Genomic DNA, 25,707 nt, shown 5'->3' on the forward strand with positions numbered 1-25,707 from the left:
ATGCAAATGGCAAATAAACATAGATATGGAGGGGTGGGTGTGTTGATGTATGTATGTATGCACCCTTACAAGAGGTTTTGTTCACTTTCTGAAATTGTTGTACAGCTTGCTTTGGCTAACCGTCCACAAAAGAATTTGGTTTGCAGTATATCCCTCTTCATCTTATCCAGTAAATTTATAATAGGCTGCATTCGAGCCTTTGCATATTGAGAAATTGAATACACAAAGCCATAATTTTGTATAACAATTGATCCCAATACTTAGCTATGTGTTTCTTGTCCGATTTTTGGCAGCTTCAAGTTTTCCAGAGGATCTGGAATGAATACCAGATACTATACTATAAGCCACAATGCACTGAGCCCTGCAGCTCTTATCAGCCTGGTGTGTGAACATGTGTGCCTTGCCTGACAGATCTCTGGCAACAGACCTCACACGCAGATTCCAGATTTCCAAAACTTTGCCTTTAGTGACATAACTCTGCTCACAGGTTGGGAAAGGAAGGGTAATTTTGCTCTTTTGGATGCAGTTTGCTGTCCTGGGTATGTCAGCCCCGAAACTGGCGGCAGATCGATGGTGCATCCATGTGCTGCTGTGCCAGCTACATCCCACTAACCCCGCGGTGCTGTTGTGTCCTGCTGGGATGCGCTGCGGCAGCAGCACAAACACGCTGCTCCGTGTCAGAGCCTGGCACACACCTCTCCTGATGTGCCTGGGCACAGCCGTGTTACCCTGTGACATCCCGGCTTTGCCAATGTGCCCGCGTGTGTTCCTGTATACCACAAAACAGTCTTAATAGGGTATAACCTAATACAGCTTTAATCTGCTGATGTTGTAGATGGTGGTTTTGCCAAAGATTTCTGTGCAGAATTGTAAAAATGTTTTTAAATTGGCAGATGACCAAGATGGCTAGTTAACTTCTGTAAAGCACTTCAAGAGCTTTTGATTAAATGTCCTATGTAAATACATAACATCGGAACAACTAAATAGTTCCAGGAAGGGTGATGTGCCTTCAGGTTCGCAGAATCCCAGAATGTGAGGGGCTGGAAGTGACCTGGAAAGCTCATCCAGTGCAATCCCCCCATGGAGCAGGAACACCCAGATGAGGTTACACAGGAAGGTGTCCAGGCGGGCTGGAATGTCTGCAGAGGAGGAGACTCCACAACCCCCCGGGCAGCCTGGTCCAGTGTTCTGATACCCAGGTGTTTTCTTCAGCACATCCAGATGCACAGAAGTGCTGTGTTCTGCCCAAGCGCTGCTCCCCTGTGCAAAGCAGAGTTTGCTCCGTGCCCCAGTGCTGTGGGCACCACGCGTCTCCAACAGGCAGGACAGGCTTGGCTGCGACACGGGAGCATCACCCATCACATCAATTGTCATGACAAACTGGGCTACTGTGTTTGCAGATTCGGTGCACTTGGAGGATGGCAATTATGCCCCGTTGGAGTGCTTTCATTTCCTGTGCCATCTTGATAAACTTTATAGCTTCTAATTTGCTAGAGAGTCATTGATATAATTAGGAGCTACATAAATGGGAGCAGCACACTCAGCTGATGATAATCGAGTCAGTTCATTTTTCTTAAGAAGCGCTCAGGGGGTCTCTACCAACAGCTGAGGGCATTTTCTCTTCAAGGTCTCCTAGAGCATCAGAAATCCTTACATGCCTTCACCATGGCGTGTTTTATTACGGTCTGTTCCACTAGCCGTATATTTTTTTGTAAGGAAGCCAAAGAGAGGGTACGCATCCATCCGTGGGTTTTCGAAAGGGTGACTGGAGCTGTCTGTCCATGGAAGCTGCTGTGTTAACGAGCTGTGAGTCAACAGCTCTGGTTTTGTGTGAGAGTGAGTGCTTTGAGCACAAAGCTTTCCCATCACCATGTGTGAGTTTGATGTTCCTCTGCTCAGGTGGCACCTGGTTTTTCCCAGTAGTTGATAAAAACTCATCTCCTGTACCCTTAGTACTCAGACATGGGAAATAGTAACCTTCATCCATTCCCATGCAGCTGATGGTTGCTTTGTCCCAACAACATCTTTCATGATCCGTCACAATTGTCAGAGGTATCCATCAAGCGTGTCTTACTGCTCGCAGCCTGGCAGATTTATTACCAAGAGTTTTAGCTTGTTTCTCTAAATAGTGTATTGGTGAAGAAATGTAAATAATTGATTAATGTATTGTTCTCGTTTCTCTCTTTTTTTTTTCTTCTAACAGTACTCTCAACAATAACAACATCACCCGCATTCCTGTTACCAGTTTCAATCACATGCCAAAGATCAGGACACTGTGAGTACTATCTTCAAATATAATCATAATAATAATGGTGTAAGCCACCTCTTTGGGTATTTGTCGTCTTGTCATGATCTTATTTCAGTCTCTCCCCACTGTGAACAACTTGCCCTGTCCCCGTGGGGACAGCTGAGGCCACCTGAACTCTGTGCATTTGCAAAATTTAGCCAAAGCGTACCCAAACGGTTTTCCTTAAGTAAATTATTCCTTTAAACTCCTTTAGGGAATACGTAACTTCAGGAGAAGTCATCTTATTTCCTCCAAAGTGTCAAACTCAACCAAGACATCCTCAGTCCTAAAAGCAAAGAAAGGGGAAACAGTAGCTAGCCTGAAAATTTTCTGAAAAAATGAAATACTTCAAGGATGCTACATATGCGTATGTAAAATCACATTAAATAAGTTAACAGAGCTGAGGAAAAATGGCTCTTGCTCATGACAATCTATGTAAGATAACCTCTGATTTAAATTTACATTCTTCATTAAATTGTGACATTTATAGATCTTAATGTAAATAATTAAATGGAAAGCAAATGTTTACATTTTAGAAGAAAATGGATAAAGAAGATAAAGGTGTAGGGTTACAGTTCCTGGAGTTTTGCCTTTTCTCATTCGGTCACAGCGGTCCAGAAAATTTGCCTGACTTCTTCACATTAGTCAGTCTTGTCTGTTGCCGGAGCTCGATGCCTTCTGCCATCTTCCTCTTGGTTTAATTTCGGAGATGGCTTTGTATATAGCTCTCTGGGGACTTACACTGACTAATCCCCCTCTGCTGTAATTAAGAAAAAAAAACGGAAAAAAGGGAAAAAAAAAAATAAAAGGAAGGAAGTCATAAATAGGATTTATAAAGGGAAGCTTTTATATTGAATTCTGAGAGCCACATTTTATGGAACATGAATGCTGACCCACTCTAAAAGGATTTGCTGGAAATTTAATTTAGGGTCTATGGCTAAAAGGGCACCTTTGCAAACTTGCATTCATATTCATTCATATGTTCTGTGAAGGTAGTTTCATCAATATCAAGTGGCATGTTTCAGTCTCAAAGTACTGCCAAATAACATGTAGTACCTTTCTTAGCAGTTCAATGTAGGAATTAAATCCTACATTGATAGGTGGAAATACAGGAAGATGGTTTTGGTTTCTGTATTTCCTTCCACCTATTTCAACAGAGGCAGAAAAGTCATCACAATGGCAATTAATATAAGATCAATAGAGGTATCAAATAGCATTTCATATTTTTTTCTGCTGCTCCTTCATATTAAAATTTCTTCCTCTATCCCCATGTTATCTTACCACTTTTCACAATTAATACTTTATTAATTATATCAATCAATAAAACAGGGTTGCATAGCTACATATTACTCAATATTTTCTGAATATCTTCTATTTGGAATTTAGGCTAATACTGTTTTGATTTAACCAAGTTTTATGTAAATGGATAGTAATACCCTAACAACTCACATACAACTGAGCACATGTAGAACTGATCAGTTTTTGTTCACCTATGTACAATATTTATATACAGATATGATTTGGGAAGATGTTAATATTGTCTCTAGTTTCCTGAGCTTTATTTCACTTGATACCTTGTTTCTCCTGCACTAATCTCCAACCTCAATGAACAGTTTGCCTGAAAGGAGAAAGCTGTCTGAGGCGTAATGCCTGAATCACATCTACTATTTAATCTCTCCGTGGTTGATGCAAATTCAGTCCAAATGGATGATGAATGATGCTCATTACAGTTTGCTGACTCTCCTGTTCTCTTAAAAAGCGATCATCAGTTTGTACACCTTCTCAAATAGCTTCACACTTAGACATGGGGTTTTTTTAGAAGCCCTTGTAGGGAATCCCTGGTCTGAGTGTTCATTCGGTGGGAACCAGCCCTTTGTCCCCTCCAGGGCGGTGTGGGTGCTGTTGTCGCTGTGTGTCCCTTTTCCACACCAGCGAGATCCATTAGCAGGACATGTGGGGCTGCTGGTGCTGCAGCTGCGTCTGCTCTGCTAGTTCTGGGGATAAATAGCTTTTTCTTCATGGCTCTCAAAACAATCTGCTCATTTGAGAAGAACAGAGAAGGAAAAATAAAGAGTACATTAAACTTGAGCATGACCTCTCAAGAAAAAGAGTGCTAGTAAGATTTGAGGCTCTTGAAGAATTCTTTAAACAAATCAGCTCTTCTGTGCTAACCTTTTTCATTTAACTGTCTTTTCTCTTGCTAAGTTTCATTGATCTTTTAGCCTTGATTGGAGGTGACAGGAATTAGTTTTTATTGATCTGCTTTCCTTTGCTTGAAACAGCTTTATTTATGTTAAAGCCTGTCCCCCATACCTATTTGCTTAATGGTAAGTGTCCTGTTGTCTCTGCATGTGTCAGTGACTGCTGAGATAGCTAATTGCCTAATTTCTTTTAATTTTTTTTATTTAGGGGTGAACTGAAAATGTACGAAACCACTTCAGTGCTTTTCTTGTTCCTAGGGAATTGGTGTATTATGCTTTTGAAGTACCGTGGAAAGTCTTTTTGTGGCCATATTCATTAATATATTTATCAAAAATGTATTCTAATAGGCAGCTTTTTGAAGCTTTATAGGCCCTCTAGATGGTCTCCTCTCAAAAGCAAACTGTGAAATATCTGTGGAAAAATCCCAACCAAATGACCAAGCAGGGCAGGTGAGCTGCCAAGGGGGGACAGTTTGCACTGCTCACAGGGGGCACCGCAGAAACCAGCTACACAAACTAGTGAGGAAATAAAACAGCCAACAGAATGAAAAGCAGTTTTATGACTCTTGCCTGCCCACACCCTTACAGGGGATGCAGGGAATGGCCTGGGATGAGCTCTGTCTCAGTTCCTGAAGGAGAACGATTCTGCATATCTTAGTTGCCATGCTACTGTGAGGATTTAAATGAAATGCTTACACTCTAAGTTAGAACGAAGCCGTACTTCAGATGATTTCTGGCTAGATGATATTTGTTCCCTTTTTGTTTGTAAATGTACTTATTTGTTTTTTTTCAATCAACAAGAAGTGTTCCAGATAGATTAATGGTTCATAATAGTAAAACGTTGTACTAGAAATCTTACTGCAGAGTCAATTAAATAGCTTCATAATCCCTAAACACAGGGTCTCCTGGCCACCCTTCTAAAACAATTACGTTTTACAGTCTCCCATGAGACTGGGTATTCCACTTCTCCAGGCTTAACTCCCAGTTCCAGGTTTGTGGCCCTTTGTAGTGTCCACCCACCCCAGACAGAGCTGGGACCATCACCCTGGACACAGCTGCCTGTGGCACTGGATGGAGAGCTCACAGATAGACAGTTAATGTCTTCGGTGGATGGACAAGGCCAGATCCTGTGCACACCAATTGTGTGTGTAATGCTTGTAGTATTAGTGAATAACGCTTTGCCTAACCATTTCTGACAGGATTTTCAATCTATTTTATCATTTCAGCTTTGGAATAACACTGCAAATGTATGACTCATTACAAGGAATGAAATAATTAATGTCCTGGACTTTTGTTTTGACCAAAAGTTTGGTAGCTATTAACATTACCAGATTGGCCAGGCACGAACCAGCTGGGATGGAGCTCGTGCCTCCATCTTCTCTTGCCTCAGCATTGCCATGTGGTGTGACCCTGTCCTGGTCCCATTTCGTCAGAAGTTGAAAATCCCTGTCTAGAACTTGCATATTGCATTAAACTGCCACAGCAAAAAAGAGCATTGATCAATATGTACAGGCAACACAGGAGCATGCGAGGCATCAATAGCCTCTGGCATGTGGGGTTTTTCTCTCCAAAGGAGACAGAAGAGGGGAGAATAACCTATCATCCTGTTTTTCAGCCTGATCCTTGTGTTTATACAAGCCATCCTTAGAATTCTCTCTTCATGCAGCTTTTTTTCTGATATGAAATCACAGGCGAAGTAGTTACTTGGAAGAATCTTAAATTCCACACATTTTTTTCTCTCTAGAATGATGAGCTCATGATTACTTGTAGGCACGTAATTATTTAACTTCATTCTTCCAAGGAATTATAAATAACAGCTCTAATTTATATGTGGACATTTGTATATTATATGGCAATGCAGGTGGTCAAGACCTGACTCATTAATGTTTATAAATATATAAAGGGTGAGTGTCAGGAGGATGGAGCCAGGCTCTTCTCGGTGACAACCAATGATAGGACAAGGGGCAATGGGTGCAAACTGGAACACAGGAGGTTCCACTTGAATATGAGAAGAAACTTGTTCCTGGTGAGGGTGTCAGAGCCTGGCCCAGGCTGCCCAGGGGGGTTGTGGAGTCTCCTTCTGTGCAGACATTCCAACCCACCTGGACACCTTCCTGTGTAACCTCATCTGGGTGTTCCTGCTCCATGGGGGGATTGCACTGGATGAGCTTTCCAGGGCCCTTCCCTGGCATTCTGGGATTCTCTAAACTGTAGCGAAGAGCCAGCCAGGCTTGTACTTGATTGCTCTGGTTTGGGTCGTCTGTTTAAAAGCCTACTCCTAAGTGCAGGTTGTTGTGTCTGGCAGGCGGCTCCACTCCAACGTCCTGCACTGCGACTGCCACCTGGCCTGGCTGTCGGACTGGCTGCGGCAGCGACGCACCATCGGCCAGTTCACCTTCTGCCTGGCGCCCGTCAACCTGCGCGGCTTCCTGGTGGCAGAGGTGCAGAAGAAGGACTTTGTCTGCTCTGGTAATTATGCCGTTTTTCCATTTATCTATCAGCTGACGTGTTTATATTGATATTCGTGTGAATACAGTGAGCGGGCAATTACTATGTTGCGTTTGAATGCCGTTCTGTGGCAGTCCTGTTTGTTTTGATCATTGCTAAACTGTATGGGAGTAGATCAAACTCTTAATTCTTTATAAGAATTATTGGATTCCAGTTAACATTTCAGTTCTCAAATTATTTTTTCTACGTTAGCATTGCCAATGATATCAACATAAGAAGTCAATTCAGTGTGGATAATTTGTTATTTCTCAAGGAAAGAGCTCTACAGCTGACTGGAATACGAAAGAAAGGGAATAGAAAATGCTAATCTTAGTCTGTTGATAAATGATTGGACTATAGAACATGAGGAGCAGATTTTATGCTGGGGACTGAAATAGGATTCTTAGGAAGCCCGTGCACTTTTGCTGTTCTACAAGTTTCCACGCTGATAAATGAAGGCTGATGATACATGGCCAATGTAGAAACCATGTGTCTGGATTTTGGGCCTATTCATCAAGTCTCTGGAACTGCACTTGGCTTTTCTGTGATAGAAATGCATTTTCTTATAAGAAGAAGACAAAGAAAAAAAAGTAAGAAAATAAAAAATAGAACAATTGGGAAAAGAAATCTCTGAATTTGACAGAAAGGAGGAGATATGGCAGCAGAGGCACGGCAGTGTGCGTGCTGTGACAAAACCAGACACAAGTCTGGAGGTGGTTTTGCAGACCAAATGGTAACACAGGGAGCTTGTTCTGAAGCTGATGTGAGTCCTGATCTTGATGGACTGTGAGCCTTGTGGTATTGAGCTCTTCATCGCTCATAGCCTGGGAGCCCTAAAGCTTTATCGTCTTGATATGTGGGTTGACTGATGGGAATGCAGTACAAGTGCTCATGCTAGAAATGTTTTTAGGAATGCCTTTGTTTTGTAGTTTCAGTTACATGTGACAAAGAAAGAGAGAAATGGTTGTACTAAGAAAGATTTGATCCCCTATTTTTGATCCCTATTTAATGGATGGTAAATTAATGCACAGTCCTGCAGGTGAGTGGAAAGTGTTACAGGCACATGGAAAACGGAGTTGTGCACCAGTGATTTCTGTGACATAATTTTCAAGAGTACTGAGCAGCTTCTACACAGTTGTGGAGATTTGAGGGTGCCCAGTGTATCTGATAAAAAGTTTAACTTAAAGAAAATCTGACCGTCTTGGGAGTGGAAGGATAAAATAAATGGATAAATGAGTTCAACTATTAGCAGAATCTAATTTTACCACCTCGTGAAATGAAGCTTCAGATGGGGCATGAGTTCAGCTATTTGGATTTATGACATAGTGAAGAAAAAGAGTTGTTTAAATCAGGAAGGGAGATTATAGTTGCTGAATGAGAAATGTAATGTAGACAGAACTCATCTAAATGGAGTTTTCTGTGCACATTACAAGAGAAAGGGTTTTACAGAGTTGTCTGTTGGACCAAAAACATATAAGAGAACTCTCAAGATTGGCCTCCTTTTTTTTGTAAGACATAAATTAATAAAAATCAAAGGGAAGAAGCTTCTGGTGAGACAGTCCATCAGCTGTATCCTCTAACCCTCATTTGGGAAACCAAATGTATTGAAAAAGAAATGCACTTGAAGAGCTCATTTTAGTGGAGGATTAGCAGAGAACTCAGCTTAGTATGTGCTATTTCGACAAAAACCTACATGGACAGCTAGTTTAAAGAGGATATAAATCTTCCTCGCTCCTTATTACAGTTCTTATTCCTAATTTTACAGCATACTTTGTTCGTGTTTGACTATGAAGTCAAACTAGGACAGGAGGTGAATAGTGAACTGAACTTGTCCCTCTGCAAAGGAATTCTATACAACTTAAGCTTATATGAACCACAGTAACTAGCCTCAAGCTGGCAGTGAAAGCCGCCTTTGCATCATAGTTATGAAGAGCTGAAATACAATGAACTACTCTGTTTAAGCATAGGCTCAGCATTTCGAGCACTGTGTTTTTATGGCGGTGGGAATATCATCACAGCAAAAGAAAACCCAGATTTTCCTTCACTGTAGAATGGCTTTCATCAGAGCATTCCAGTTCAAAATTTGTGCTGCTGCATGCTGTAGAGCAGAGAGAGTAGAATCAAATAATTTGGGGAAAGAAGAAAAATATCCTTGAAAAACTGACTTCTGGATATTCTTTGAACTCTATGCAAAAATAGTTGTTTGGTTTATATAATTTTATGGCAAATGTTCCTTTAGAAACAAATTTTGAATGCCACATACCAAGGAATACGTGAGTTGGAAAAGAAAAAGTGAAAAACTGGTAGAGAAGTGCCATAACTGGAACCCAAATTGCCTGATTCCTTCTGGACACTCTGTCACCACTTCTGTACAGTGGTGTTTGTAAGCAATGGGTGCCAAGTCTCTCAAGATAACATTGCTGAAGTCAGAGCTATGTGCAGATATATCTGTGCAAACTGAGTCATACCTGTGTAAACTGAGTCAGTCTTTCAAAAACGTTCTTAATCTTGTGCACGTAAATTATAAAAATGCTGGTACAAACGGCACTTGAAGGCAAATTGTGAGCAGCGGAAGAGCTCTTCCAGGTTTCACTTGTTCATGCCCATGAGTGTTTGGCTCAGAGCTGTAGGTAAACGTGTAGGATTAAATAGTGCACAGTTGCAAATAACGTCTTAATGCCAGTTGAAATACTATCTGCACTCTGAGCCTTGAGAACTGTTTATTTTTCTATTCCCTTAGCTTGCAGAGAAGCATCTGGGGGTGCTGGCGTATGCTCGGTACCTTGTAGAGCCTTCCAGTCTTTGCTTGGATCCAACCCAGCTTCCTTCCCGTGTTCACATGTTTCACTCTTAACTGGCTTCTCTATCTCTAGCTCCATTTCTAACTCTCCCCGTCTCTCTCAAACACACTCTCTGCCTATTTGTCTGTCTCTTGTCCTTCTCTGACCTCCTTAGGATAGTAATTGTATTTCATTTTCCTCTCATATAAGTTTTATTACATCTCTTTGATTTTTCTTCTACCTACTCTCTACTTATTGAAGTTGAAATTAATCTACATATTGATCAGTTATGTCAAATCATAATGTGTTTTCTCACCTGCCTTTAGTGTGGCTTTGCAAACCGAAGCAGTGGGTTCATGAAGCTGCACCATCAGCAGCGCCTCCATCTTTTCAGTGCTCTGTGCGGGACTCACTGAGTCCCCCGCTTTGAACTTTTTTTACAATGACAAACCCTTCTGTTTTTCCCTAAGTATATACACAAGAAAATAAACAAGGGTCTGAACTGCACATCTAAGGATAAAGCAGATGCATCCAGGAGCGTTGTGTCTCATGCTGTGTAGCAAACTTCAGCCACCGCTGCCGTCACAACAGCTCAGATGTCACTGGCTGTCCCCTGGTCGCTGGCAGAGGAGGCTCTGGTAGATGGCAGAGGCTGTGGGTTGGTTTTGGTGGGAGGAAGCTGATGTTTCTCTTGCACTGTTGCTGCCAATTCTGAGCTACTATGTGAGGACTTGGTGTTGACTCTGAAGTTGCAGGTTGATGCAGATTTATTATAGTTTTGGCCAGTGCCAGCGTTTACAATGGAGTGTGAAGATTGGATGAGATTTCATATAATAGACCAGAGATTGATATTTCTAAGAGATAATTAATTTAGGCTTTTCTCAAGCACCACATTATAAAACCTTGATGTTAGTTTGGAGCTGATTTGTCCTGTATGTCTTGTGATAAGAAATTTAGCAAAGTTTAAGTGTAAAACGTGATTTTTAAGTAATTTTCTGAGGTAGTTTTCTTTAATAATGAAACAAGCGCTTTAGAGTATGAAGTTGAATTCATACACCATTCTCTTTTTCATTAGACACCGTTTTCTCTGAGTCTTGATCGTTAGTTCCCATTTAGAGGCTCTACAAGAACATGAAGAAAATCAAGGTGCATAAATTGGATTAAATATGTTATAATTCAGTCTGAAATTAATGCAAGAGAGAAGTCATTACCATGGCCGTGCATCTCGTGATTTCTGGCTAAATACTCTGATACCAATTTTAAGAAAGTAGTGGGTTGACCCCAGTCTCAGTTGAAGATCTAGATTTTCTGATTCATGCAGTGAGACTGCAGCTGAGGTATAATAAAGAGGAAAATATGTTAGCTTCCTACTGCTGAATGCAGACTGGGAGCCCTAATGAGGAAGCAGATTTATTTGCTTAGGTGAGGTCAAACCATCTTAAAACATTGCTGTTGCTCTCTGGCCCAGACCATAAAGCTCCATAGGCGCTCTTACTCCGTTTTCCTCCTAATAACAGCATTGCATATTGTTGAGGAGACAAGCAACAATGAGTAACTAATAAAATAGCACTTCTCAAGCTCAGCATCTTAATGAGAACATTCAGAAGCTGCCAAAAAGTGTGTGCGGAGAGGAACTCCCCCCCATCTGCTCCTATTTAAAAGACTCTGTGCGACAGTATATCTGCATAACTAGCAGCAGGTCCGCTGCTTCCAACATGGGACGTGGAGGTTCTGCCAGCACATAAGGTTTGGTGCTCCCTGGAAACTCACGGTGGGGGATGGCTGTTTGGTTATTATGCCAGTTTTGCGAGTGCTGGGCGGCAGGAATTGCTCCTGAGGGAGCGGAGCGGTTTCTTGCTGTGCAGTCCATCCCAGTTCATGCAGAGAAGGGCTGTTAGTGGCCCTCAGGTTTAATGGCAACAGGAACCTGGGTAAACCAAGTGGGAGGAGGAGGAGGCGAGGAGACCTTCTTGTGCAACTCTGATAGAATTTTTACCTCCTGTTATAATATGCTACAACAAACTAACGCTGACATCTAGTCTAAAGAAACATTTCAATACTGTGCATTTGTTAGTTGCTTCTCAAATGAAATCATATAGGAGGTTTAGAGAGGTACTAGTTGCTGTTTATCAGAGTTTCTTTTCTGTTTTCATTCCGTTTCTTATTACAAATTTAAATTTACTCTAGTACTAGCAGTTATTTTATTTCATACTGAAAGAATTTACTTCTTGAATTGCTTTGTATGTAAGATGCCACATACGGTGTTTTCTATTTGGGAGGCCATCTTGCAATTCTGAGGGATGAACATGTATTTATTAAGGCACTTATTATTTCTTTTAAGACCAAACCTGAAAATTGACTTTAAATTACAGTAAATTTAGTTCTATTATCCAAAAAAAAAGATGTCTTACCTTTTCAGGGTCATTACTTTTTTTTTGTTTTCTGGAATTCTTTTTTCCCCAAAGCAGTATGTATAGCTCTTTAATGCTTATTTAATGATGGCAGGTTGGGGTATAATTATTTAGCCATTGAGCTTTTGAACTGTGGCTGTATGAATAATAATATATTTAGCTTTTACGTTATGTCCAAAACCGGTGGTTTGTCTCATTACTAGCATGCAGGTATGTTGGTATAGAATGGAAATGCATCACGGTGGTCTGTCCTCCATGGGTTGGTTCACAGCCTTGCTCTGGGGTAGTTCATGGAGAGCAGTGGGGTTAAATACGAAGGCAGAGGGTTCACTTTGAGCATGTGGCCAAGGCTTTGTATGAAATCTGTAGACTTTTTCTGTTTGATACACGTATGTGATTGTCAACACATTTATGGATACTCAATAAGAGTATTTTAAAAAAGCATAGAGCTGCTTTTAAGATGACTGCAGAATTCCTTAAATGAATAGGCGGCAAACACAAAGTTGCACGCAGTTAATATCAGGTTCATGTGAATTTCTGTTCTATTGACAATGAAATTCCTGGGGAGATTCCAACTGGACACAAGGGAGATTTTTCACAATGAGAACAATCAGCCTTTGGAATAACCTCCCCAGGGAACTGGTGGATTCCTCAGCATTGGACACTTTTTAAGATTCAGCTGGACAGGGTGCTGGGCCAGCTTGTCCAGACTGGGCTTTTGCCAAGAAAGGTTGAACTAGATGATCCTTGTGGTCTTTTCCAACATGATGTTTTATAATTCTATGAAATTTAGTGATGTTATATAGTTGCATTGAAACTCTGGTGGGTTGGCCATGGCCAGCTGTCAGACACCCCACCCAGCTGCTCTCATTCCTCCTCCTCAGCAGAACGGGGACAAAACAAGCTCTGCTCCAGCTCCTTCTCCTCATTCTCCAACCTTGCTGCCCACCAGGCTGTTTCTCACACTTCCTCTTAATTGCAGGCAAACGTGTTTAGGTCAGAAGATCCATCAGAATTTTATTCTGTAGGTTGCAGAAACCATAAAGAGCTTGGATGTACCAGTGGTCTTTTGCAGAAGACCAAGGGCAGCAACTCCAGCTTGTCCCAGCAGGAGGGCAAGAAATGTCCTGCCCTGCATTCCTCAGTGTGCCCCAAATGCCCAAGAATTTGGTCCAAGGAATTCCAATGTGGCTCTGGGGTGGGATGCTGCCTCACTCTTCAGTCCCTGCCCACTCATCTGGAAACAAGTGTTTTCTCCCTCCAGATCTGGGCATTGGGTGAGCTCATGACCAGGCTGGACCCCACGGGTGCATTATCAGGAGAAATGTCACGTTCTGCCCAGCTTCCTGTGAATAGCTGTGTCAATCTGAAATGCTTCTGATGGGGGTGAATCCCCTCTTCCTCCTCTTCCAGAAGAGCCTGGCTTTTGTGCGGGCCAGGGAAGCCCTACGTCCTGCAGCAGGACGCGGGGAGGCAGGGGCAGAAACAAAGAGAAATGTGCCATCAAACAAAATCAAGTTGTGTTTAAAACTCCTTTTTAAATACCAGCAAGTCAAACCCCAGGGGCTCAAGCATAGTCATAAACTATTCCTATCCCTTCCATAACTTTATCAAACTTCATCATGAAGCAATACAGGTTCTTTAATGGATAACCTGGTTAGACGGCCATGGCAGAGCTATTACTCCCTTCGCAGGCTTACAATTGGTCATGACCATTATCCATCATTTAACCTTGTACAGGTGGCATTCTTTCACTTAAATAATTTGTCTTCATCTTTATGCTTTAATATATTTATAAGTTCACTGTATTATGTCTGGACATATTTTTAAACGTCGCATCATATGCACCTTCCAGACTGCTGGTACAAATTGTGGAACTGGCTTTAATGAGATTATTGTGCATAGCTGGTATTTGAACTGCAGAAGCACTACATCTTTTAATACTTTCTAGTAGCATTATTTTTTTACTCTTTAGCCTGTTTTGGAAGAGCAAATAGTGTACAAACCCAGGGAACCAAATACACGCTAACAGCCTTCCTTATGATGCAATAGTCAGAAAGTTCCGGCTGTTTCTAGGGGAACACGTCTGTGTTGATGAGACTGGAGAAGGACATTCAAAGGAAGATTCAGAGTGGGCGCAGGGCATAGAGACATTCAAACTATAACTTATCAATCCCTTCTATGGAAAACTTAAATGGAATTAATTTCCCTGAGAGAAAAACAACTTTGTTGTAGTTTTAAAAAGACGTAAGTTGTCTCACAGATTCCGTTGCAGTGTTATTAATCGTTCAGAAGAACAAACCTATTAGACCTCAGTTGTTACAGGTGAGCTGGCTGCTTTGGTGTACTTTCTTCTGTTTTGTTTATTGATAATGATAGAAGTATTCCATACAATTTTGATGCTCTTATTGTTAAATAATTGCAATTTTAGTTAGTGCATTTAGGATAAGACAATGTGAAGTGAGGTCTGATTTTCACTGGTGTTACTTCACTAATGCATTTTGAAACACACGAAGTATTTTTTTGTAGAATGAAGTATGCCCTATTTGTTACACCAGACCTTCCTTTCACTGCAATATTTCCTTTTTTTTTTTTTCCCCTCAATATTTGTAAACCAATTGGTGTTGACTTTGCCTACAGAACAGTTGTGCTCATGAGCCATGAATTATTAACAGATAAATTTACTGTTTGGGAATGTTCAGCAAAACAGTGAACTTGAATCAAATAATGAATATTCACGACTAGCAGATTTTTGCATAGCATGAACTTGATAGTATCAACATCATCAATTGTGGTCTCAAGTCACTAATCGTAAATACTTAATGCTGTGCTCAGCGAAAAGTTGTTGAACTACCCTAGATGGAAATATTTGCCTAAACCATTTGTTGCACATTCCTGTAGAATAAACACATCTGTACAATTTTTCTCAGTTAGTGGAATATTTTCCATCAATAAGGGATGTTAACTTTGCAGATAGTCAGTTGTGACCTTTATCTTTCTGCAGGACTGTGCACAGTCAAGTGTATTTTAATCCTGGGGTGCAAACACTGACGATAAACAATAGGTATCTTTTTGAGATTATATTACTGGGAGTCTAGTGAAAACTGTAACTCATGTGGTAGTAATTGATTTCAGATGTCCCAGCATTTTAAGAAGTTCCAGTGAGTCATTTAATTAAACCACAAAAGGTCATAATGTATCCACAGATCTGCAACACTTGTAGGGGTTTTTTTTATTGATCAATAATTTCATGTCCTCTATACCACAGATTTTTAACACATAAATCCTGTCAGATTTTTCTTAAAATCCATTAATATTTTTTACACATAACTAACATTTAGCTGGTGGAAAGGAACGGCTGCAAAGTCAATTGGATAGGTGAGGAGGTAATAAAGCACACTAGTTAGTGTGCTGTAATTGGGTGTCAGTGCAAATGAGATTATTTAGCTTATTTAGTCATTGCAAAATTTATTTTAAATGCCTGTGACATTTAAGCCATTAATTTATGCACCGTAACCATTCTATTCTAATTGTAATATCAATCTATTTGCTACTCCTAAAGGGCTAGAGGCCAATGAGATGCTTATTTGAAAGAAGCACTTAATTTATCTGTAAACTGCTGGGTCTTAAGTCTTTCCCCTGTCTCCTCTCTCTCCGTAACCCACAGTGCAAGCTGATGACAGACCAGATGTGAGCTCCCCTCCTCATTGCATTACAGCAGGCACACTAAGCAGAGTAATTTTTGTTGATCATATTCCTATCCTAGTTTCCACATTTTGTTAGTGTTGGTTTTTTATAGCAAAATGTATAATTGAGTTGATGATTTTTATCTCTTAGAGAAAAATACAATTAACATGGTGAACTAGTGCTGCTGTGTAACAGAAAGACCCTGAAATGGCAAGGTGAAAGATAGCAAGAAGGACTTTGGAAAATAATATAAATGCAGCTGGCTTGTCCATGGCCATTTCCTTTTGTTGCGTCCATGCCGTGAGCAGTTTAGTGCACTTGTGAAGGACACAAACAGGGATCCTGAAATATTTTTACTTTTCCTGTGTCTTTTCTTTTGAAGAAGTATTGGCAGCCAAAGGAAAATTCATTTTTAGATGTCAAATACCGTTCTTTAGAGGCTGTATTGCCTTGGGGCCCTTTGTCTGTCTGTATGCTTACGTTCTGCATGCCTATGAAAATCATACCCAAATTTTGGTTGTGAGACCTTTAACTTCCGTAGCCTACTTAGACTTGTTTTCTTGGCCAGTCCTTTATTTACCATCTCTCCACAACTATACAATCATTAAACTGTTTGAACACTCTAGGATTTTTTTTGTGCTTTAATTCTATAGATCTGCTATGGACCAACAATAAATCCTTGTTTAACTGAAACAGTTAAATCCAAATCAGATTTGAAGTTCTGATTATAGCATTATTCAAGAAAGCCTTACCTTAACAGATGACTGTTTGTCTAAGAGCTGATGGAATATGTGCTGGATGCCTGTTGGGTGTTCATGTGTAATACAGTATTTTACTCTTTGCAAAGGAAAAACATAAGCAAAAGCATTCGATAGTAATGATAGCAATTTTTGCACAGTGTCTTTTTATTTCATTAAAGTTTTTATAAATCTACAGTCTAGACCTACTTTTGCTCATGAAGAAGAAAGAAATTGAGCAAATATATAGGGCTGTATTCAACATGCCGTCGGAAGTATTTTTACTCTAAGCACAAAATGTCAGTGAAAAGTGGCAGGAGTAGTGGATATTTTGGGGCACTCAGAGAGTTCAAGCTCATAATGAGAAATTAAGTTTATAAAAATACTCCTTTTCCCATCCTGTTTTTAAGTGAAATGAAAAAAATGGTCACTTACATGTGGAAAATAAAGAAATCCGCACAAAGACAGCCTCTTTCTTTATCTTTTACTTCCTTTCATCATAAGCTGTTATTTTTTATCCCATTTCGGTTGCATCTGTGCTCAGAATAAAGCCATTATATTGCTTTCTCTTTCACTGTTTTGACATCATGTCCCTCTCTGGTTAACTAATGGGTTATTTGTTTTACTCACTAGGCATAAATCAAAACTCTGCTCATATAAGAGCCCCTCTTTCATAGTGGAAAATCACAGGTAAATGTTTTATGGTCCGTATTCAGGGTGAATAAAAGGAGTCCTGTTGGCTTCAGCCAACTGTATGTCAGGTGTTTGTTTGGAGAGGATCCGAAAGGCTTAGACGGCGGCACAAATAATGTTCTGATTTACCTTTTGGCCTTTCCATTCAACAAGTTGCTGGAGAGATCCATGATATTTAACTGTAGTATGATGTTAATGATCGCTTTGTTAATGTTTTTTTTTTTGCAAGGGAGACTGGTGTTTCTGCCTTTTCTCTCTCTTTTCAGAGATGATAACCACCTTTCCAACTGTTCCTTAGCGCATAAAACGTGGGGGTGATGGGCTGAGCCCCACTGAACCTCCCCACTGTTGATTTAGGTGCAGTACAGTCAGGAACAGACTCTTAAAACTCCACCTGCCAACCTGTCAGGGTTTTTGATGCTGTGCCCTAATGAAGAGGGAGTGTATTACTGCTCCTCTAACCCACAGGGATACATTGTGGGGTTGTAACCGTGCAAAATGCTTTTTCTCCTTGCAACAAAGCCTCTTCAGAAAGCACATCAGATGCATGATGATAAAGGGTGTGTGGAAGATTTGACCTTGCTGCCGACTTTCTTTCTGCCTCCCAGGGAGCGAAGATTGCTCTGAAGTGCTTCTTCCCAGTTTGATCATTTCTACGTATCCCTAAAAGCTTGCGGTCGGTCATTTGCGCTTCCCCACTCTTCATTTCGGTTTGGACATTGCACCGTAAGGGAGGCAGGCAAATAGGAAAGAAATGTCAGGCATATGTGATCCGGTTGGAAGAACAAACCTCTTCTTCTTATGCAAAGATAACAGAGGCCTGTGTGTGTTTTGAGGTAATATAAACTACGTTTGGAAGTAGTCACAGTTAAAATCTTACAGAAACCTTAAACTCCATAAAGGGCGGAGCTGATGGTGCTGCTCCATTAATTCTGAAGGAATTCTGTTCATTCGCAATGTCTGTCTTGCAGAAGACAGATCCAAGAGAGCTGCTTGTCCTGCCTGTTATACAGGTACAAGGTGTTTCCAAGAGATGGACCACATTTCAAATTGCAACTGGACATGTTTACCTAGTGAAGATTGTTTGCTTAGTTTAAATGGCTACAACTTCAATACTGCTTTACACACATGGTCACATATGTAGAGTGTGTTAAGACAGTGTCCAAGAAGATTTTGAAACTGGAACAACACAAAGTTCAGATTGCCTGTTAAGTATAAATTTGATTCATTGGGCTATGTGTGTTAGGGTTTAGATTTTAATTAATTATTGAATGATTTTTTTACAGTCTATTTTTGTGCAGTATTCTGTAGGGTGGAGCTGCTCTAGTACTAAAACCAGCTCTGTGTTGAGATAAAAAACTGTTGCTGGTAAAATCCTTATCTGCAACTGTCACAGAAGTTGGGAAGTGGGCTATAAAGGAGACAGGATATTTTAGCAAAGAGAAAGGATCGTTGGGATGATCTCATGATGAAAGCAGCTGCCCACTCTCATAAAGAATGAACTTGACTCCTGCCCGTGCCACAAATGTCCTGTGAGATTCATTTGTTGTCAAGATGGTCACTACCTCTGAAAATCTGATTTCTGCATGCCCAAATTGGAGTTGTGGGGTCTGGTCTGCCAAAAGGCAGTCACTCACAGCTCTGATTAGCATCACTGAAAGCTATATTGGAAACACATACATTTTTCTCCTGCTGTCATGACAGAAAGTCAGGTGATGACCCAATAAAAAAAAAAAAAATATTCAACCCAGTACTTTAATTTGGCAACACCGTGAAACCGTCATCATATCTTGAAACTCAACAATATACTTTAATATAAGGTAGTTTGTCATCCCTGGCTACAAAATAACATTTAAAGGAGGTGACCACTTGCTTGAACTAAGGCAAATTTAGACAAACAGAAATGGATTCACATGGGAATTTAATCCCTTTCTAAGGGAAGGCATGATTTTGGAGTATCTATCTTTTGCTTTCCAGAGGGTTCCCTCTGCAGGTGTCGATACTTGGCGGTGCCACCCAATGTCTTTCTGATGTTTACTTTCAATTGTCTTTTACAAGTCTTTGAAAATAGGAACATATGTAGACTTGCTGTATGAGTTGACATTGCTGTGCATGGTTAAGGGCTAACCCAGAGGGTAAGGAGGCATAAATCCAGAGAAAAAAATTATAAAAATGGTGCATATTTATCAAAAAACATTGCCTTGCTATAAAATTGTAATTGTCATAATGATACAGGATTGCAAATTGATGCAAACAAATATTTTTGGACTTTATGTTGTCCGCAATTCTAATATATGAAAGTATCAATCATGGGTCTTTTCCAAGACAAACCCCAAGAATATACAGCTTTGTGTGTAGTTTTCCATGTTTTGATATGTATTCATGATTTGGCAATTATGATGTTCTAATTTTTCCAAACAAAAGACCAAATATGTTTTGTGATTATAATCTGCTGTAATCTAGAAAAATACCAGCTTTTGCCGTTTCTGTTATATTGTCACTTTTTACCAACACAAGCCTTCACATTTAGTCCTCTGTGTCTGCTCAAAAAGATACTTGAGGTTTCTTGTGTTACGTATACTTTGGAAATATGACTTACCATAAGTCAGTCAATAACAGCTATGTTTTGATAACTTCAGTGTAGCAAAACCATTTTATCTATGTCTAAGTGTATGTGTCTATCAAAACGTTAAATGTACGTATCATAACAATTTGAGTAAAATTACCATAATTGCTACAGTGTCAAAAAACTTAATGGCAATTAAACCTCAGTCTGATGAGCAGACCATTACGTATACAGAGCAACATCGTCATGCTAAACCTTTGCTCTATAAGTAGCTTGTTGTCTTATTAGATCAAGGAAGGATTTGAAGGTTTGAACTCATATTTTTCTAAATTCTTTTTGTGCTTCCATTAGGTGCATTGTCTCATCTTGAAAACACTAGCTTTACGTTTCCAGTCTTCATGCCATAACAGGCTACCTCATTTCAAAACCATAAGTCACTGTTGATGACAGTCTTCTCTCAGTATATAAAAATACTCAAGGAGTGTTTGTGCCATGGAAACTTTCAGGCAACGATAGCTTTTGGAAATACTACTTGTTCTTTAGGCTTATTTTTTAAATCTTTGAATAAATCTATATGACTGGTCGTGGAGGGGACCAAGGAAGCGTTCATGAGGGTCAGAGTTGGGTAGAGTGGAGACTGAGGTAGAATAAGAACACATGAATGGTTTATATGTTTTCTCTGCAGTTGATTTGTAGCACATTATATTCACTGAATCCAAATAAATTATTACTTAATACAGTAAAAGGATCTGGGAAACTCAGAGGCTGATGTATTTTGTTGTTAAACTCTCAGGCGATCACTTTTCAAAACTAACGTTGAATGTTTTCCCTATGTCTCAGGTTCCCCGTCTGAGCCTCCGTCGTGCAGTGCCAGTTCCATCACTTGCCCATCTGCCTGCACCTGCAGCAACAACGTGGTGGATTGTCGAGGAAGGGGCTTAACAGAAATTCCAGCTAACCTGCCAGAGGACATTTGGGAAATGTAAGTGCCAATGTAATGCACTTTTCCGTTTCTGTCTGGTTTTAGTCCGTGTCGTAGCCTCCTATATAGAAAAAGGCATGCGTTTTGAAAACTATTCTGAGCAGTTATCAGAGGTGTTGTCCTCTTTGCTATTGATCTAAGGGCTCAAACCATTCTTTGGTGTGAATTAAGATATTATTTGAAGCTGCTCTACCCCAAAGCAAAATTAATTTCTTAGTGTATTACGTTCAGATTGTGTTTATAACTCACAAATCTGGAAATCTGGGATTATAGTTTTATAGTCAAGAGCAGGAAAAATGCAGTCTTTTTTTTAATTGTTTTATTTTTAGTTGGTGAATTCCCTAAGAGATGAAGGGATTTCTTGTGAGCTTGGCAGGATGCAGTTGTAATGAAGTGAAGTATGACATCAGAACACACCGTTCCTGCTGATTTTACCTTCTATTTCTTGTCTCCTGCATTTTGTTTTTCCCAATTGTTTAACACCTTTGTGACATTTTTTGTGTGGTGAAGTCAGATGCTGCTGTTACAGACCAGTTTGTCTTTACTACCTTTAGGAATTGTAATGATCTATTTTTGTGTTCATGACTTCATATTACTCTAGTCCTGCAATACTGTTACATTAAATCATGCTTTTGATTAGTCTGTAGGGAATGCAGATCAGGTCTTTTCCTATATAGGTGTTCATCATGCAGAGGTTACTGACATCCAAACGGCTTTTACAGTCTACGTAGTATAGATTCAAATATTTGTATAGTCACTGGACTCATTCAGCTTCTCATTGCTGTAGAAATGCTGCTACACAGCAAATTTCACTAGATAAAGCATGAGTTGAATAGCTCCTGCGTAGCCTGGCCCACAGTGTTATGCCAGGAATGTGACAGTTATGGCCAACGAAGATGATGTGCTATATTGTCTCCTCTACACCTCCAGTCCTCTAAGTCACTTTAACAGTTGCTTTTATAATTTAAGATTCACCTCAAATTTGTTTGGATTGCTATCTCAGCACAGCAGTTCAGAGGTAGCTTATGCTTGGCTCTGCGCCTTCACAGAAAAGATACATTAGAAATGCAAATATTAGCTCCGTAAATGCAGAGAATAAACAACATCTTAAAATTAGCATTGTTGAGAATGTGTCTAGAGCATGTAAAAATATTTACAGGAAATATAAGCTCTGTGTGAGCTGTTCTGAATGCCCATTACCTGCTTGTCACCCCCTGACAGAGCGTATTGGTTGTGTTCATTTCCATTATATTGTGGCATAGAAAATACGCCTGTAATACTTGTTTTTCTGTGCAAGAAAGTTGGTTAAAATTATCCTGAAAATAGAAATTGTGTTTGGCATACTAAGAATATTCAATGTTCTGTCCTGTTTCCAATTCTGTCACATGGAGTACAAATTTTCAGGAGGGGCTGGAATGGTTCAGTAAGAGACAGAGGATTAAATTAGTCCAGGGTTGAGCAAGGAGAAAGCTAAAATTTTGTTTTGTGGTGTTGACAATTCTATCAGGAATCAGATGATCCGTGTGGCTCCGTGCCAGAGTCACATGGAGAGCAGTATCTGCAAGAAGACCGAGGTTGGTGTGCTCGGCGCTCCCCGACAGCAGCGGTTCGCAGTGTGAGAAACCAAGTGAAAATGTTCACCCCTGGTGCGGTTATAATCGAGCACCCACGTCGGGTCTCCATTGTGGTTGCTGCAGCCCACAAACATGGCCCCTATAACGTGTGCTAAAAGCAACTTAGAAGGTCTCCTTAGGAGAGCAGAAAGTGAAGGACAACTTGGAGAGGCTTTAAGTTCAGTGGTAGGCAGCAAGTCAAGATGCATATAATATTTTAAGAAACCTTCTAGATCTGTGCAACGCCACGTAATGCTCTTAGCACACCATTTAATGATTTAGATCTGTCAGAGTTCTTGCATTTTAGGCAGTACTTATTGGAGTCTTCACCTGTAGATAAACCTCTTATTTTCCTCTGGTCCTGCACGTACATGTTCATGCACAGCTACTTCAGGTGGGAGTAGTTCTGCAGAGCTTCACCGTGTAACCCTCATGAAACAAATTACTGCTCGTTTTCTGTGGGAATCAGTCCCATCATTTTTATGGGAGATATATATAGATATAAATATAAAATTAATTAGTTCTGTTTATTTACACTGAGGGTGGTGAGAGCCTGGCCCAGGTTGGCCAGAGAGGTGGTGGATGAACCATCCCTGGAGACATCCCAGGCCAGGCTGGACGGGGCTCTGAGCAACCTGAGCTGGTGAAGATGTCCCTGCTCATGGCAGGGGGGGCACTGGGGGAGCTGGGAAGGTCCATTCAACCCAAGCTATACCGTGGTTCTATGATACTATCAGAATAAGGCTTAGCAAGTGACATCACATATAGTTTTTCCTAATGGTATTTTGATTTTGTAAAGGTCCTAGTAAAAAAGAGCAATTAACCTTATATCCAGGGGCAAAGTATTACATACTTGCACACAAAGGATATAGTCACATAGAAAAATATTTCTGGAAAATTAGAAGAAGCTGCCACAGTGTTTTCCCAGGAAAATCCCGACATAAATTCTTTTGAGCAAGATAGCCGTTCCGGTTTATGCGGGAGTCTGTCATACTGCTCAGAAATGCAGTTTGTCTGAGGCTGCTCTGGGCTTATTGAATATAAAATTCATCCGGAGGCCTGATTCCAGATACACATGGAATAATGACTCTTGATTGGATATGATAGGCAGAATAATAATCTTGTTGTAATGTTATAGTAATGGGGCCAAGCAAACTCTCCCTACACACTGAACCCACAGCTCTTGCTCTCACACAGCAGGACCGCTGGTGATTTTCCCTGGGGATTTCTCCCCCATGGTTGGCATTTAGTCAGACCCTTTATGTAAAAGGTGGCTATGTAGTGGTGCTACCTGAGCACTTCTTTCTGGATCCTGTAATCCTGTGATCTGATCCTCATCAACTTTGGGAGATCTGACTCTTCCTAGAGATGAAATTCCTCCTATGGCATGTGTGGCACTGACAAACTACGTGGCTGGGTCGCTATTACGTAGAATCCTAAGGGATATTACTTGAGATGGTATATTTTTCATTGAGCTGTTTCTGTCTAACGTTGTAAATACTCACTCCACTAAAATACACTTTTCCCTGAAGACTGTAGTCCATTCATAATATTTATATGATAGTATAGAAATGCTGTTCCTTCCTCGGTTCCACTTGGGGCATTTCCAAGTTCCTTTGCTTGGTTGTTAGTTGCATTCAGTTACAGCTTTCTAGTTCTTGTATTTCCCCTTAACTCAGTATTTCTTTGTAAGCCAAATTGTATCCGACAAGAACCCTTGACTGACAAACTGTTCTACCAAAATGAAACACACAGCTGCTGCTCTAACATGGTGATTAAAGGTGACCTACATTTTGCTATGTGTTTTGGTATTAATTAAAGATTTTTTTACTCAGCCTTCCCACCTTTCTTCATTAACATGGGTAGGCAGAACCTTCTCTGACAAAGCTGCCAACAAGTCTAAATTTGTTTTTGTTGATAAAAACCTACCAGAAAACAGTCAACTCACTTGTCGCAGAACATAAAACAAGCCTCATGTAACACTGGTTTTCCCTTGCTGCTTTCCTCTGCCACATGCGACTTAGAATTCTCTTGTGTTGCTCTATTACACGTCTCCCTGAAGTGCATTATCCTGGAGGTCCACATTGCAAGAGTGTTTATTATTAAATAAAGGAATTTAGGAAAGCTAGAAATCTGTATCCCAGCCTTGCTTTTTCATAATTTCATAAAATTGGCAGCTAGAAAGTACAGAATGCAATTCATTTTTTTTATAAAGCTTCTTGTTCAGTGGGGAGCTGACAGCAGCAGCCAAATTGACTGAGGAAAAATGAGTTACAAGAAATTGAAGCTGAGGAATACAGGCTGTATGGTTGAATGTTATAAAAGATTCTCTGCTTACAAAGTGTTTTTCAGAGGAGAAATGAGCAGTGTATGTTATAGAGAAACACATGAGAATAAGCACAGAAAAGTTTTGTATGAATACTTGGATGAAAACAAAAGTCATTAGGCACCTGGAGGCATTTACTGAAAAAGAAATACCAAAACAAATATGCCTTGATGGTTTGCTGGTAAATGAACAATATAGTCATTTCACTACATTGCAACAGCATCTGCAATAAAAGGAGAAGTTTGCATTTGTTTAGAAAGGGTGAGGGAAAACGCATCCAAGTTAAACAGGGAACATAGTGTGAATGCAGAATGCACTTGACCTTGGAGGGATGTAAAGAGGGAAGGATGACCTGCAAACTAGTCGGAGACAAAGTCTTCGAAGAATCTGTTCTGATCAGACTTGATCTCAGCCTTGCAGCCAGTGCCTGTCATACCGAATGAAAGCTCAGCCAGGGCATAGTAGAGACCTGTTAAACACAAAGCCACGGGCTGTGCCTGCGAGAGCCGCTGCCGCTGGAGGGGTGTTGTGAGTGATGCTCATGCCGCTACACTCAGCGTGTGGTTTGGGCTGTGGTTGGCTCAGGACGTGGGGCTGGAGGGATCTGAGCCCTGGCGCTGTCTGCCTGCTCTCAGTCATTAGTGTCCGGCTGGTTTTACACCAGGGAAAGGATGGTTTGCTGCACTTGCAGGTGTGGGGCACCGGCAGGAAGGGCATTGCTGTCCCTGGCTGTGGTGTTTCAAAAGGCCCTTGCTTAAACATGCTGCCTGCCAGGTTCATTTGATGCCTCCCAGTATGGAGAGTGATCAGTAACTCCCTGCTAATCTTTTCCCTGCCTCACTACACCTTTCCTCTGTCTGTTCTTCAGAATGAAGTTTTCATGCTGTTTGTCTAACTCAGACTGATCCACTTAATTTTTTTTATTTATCGCTGGGAA

General features: G+C 40.5%; 1 protein-coding gene across 4 annotated transcripts in view; it reads left to right on the forward strand.

Moving 5' to 3' along the window:
* SLIT3 (slit guidance ligand 3) overlaps positions 1–25,707 on the forward strand; it is a 535,141-nt gene that overhangs the window by 337,339 nt on the left and 172,095 nt on the right. For all 4 annotated transcript variants that reach the window (XM_065030140.1, XM_065030141.1, XM_065030138.1 and 1 more), the window contains exons 8-10: positions 2,204–2,275; positions 6,794–6,957; positions 20,690–20,831. In XM_065030140.1, coding sequence (XP_064886212.1) covers positions 2,204–2,275; positions 6,794–6,957; positions 20,690–20,831 — 378 coding nt within the window. The remainder of the gene's footprint in view (positions 1–2,203; positions 2,276–6,793; positions 6,958–20,689; positions 20,832–25,707) is intronic.

This window comes from Columba livia, chromosome 14, assembly GCF_036013475.1.
Source record: "Columba livia isolate bColLiv1 breed racing homer chromosome 14, bColLiv1.pat.W.v2, whole genome shotgun sequence".
NCBI classification, from domain to species: domain Eukaryota; kingdom Metazoa; phylum Chordata; class Aves; order Columbiformes; family Columbidae; genus Columba; species Columba livia.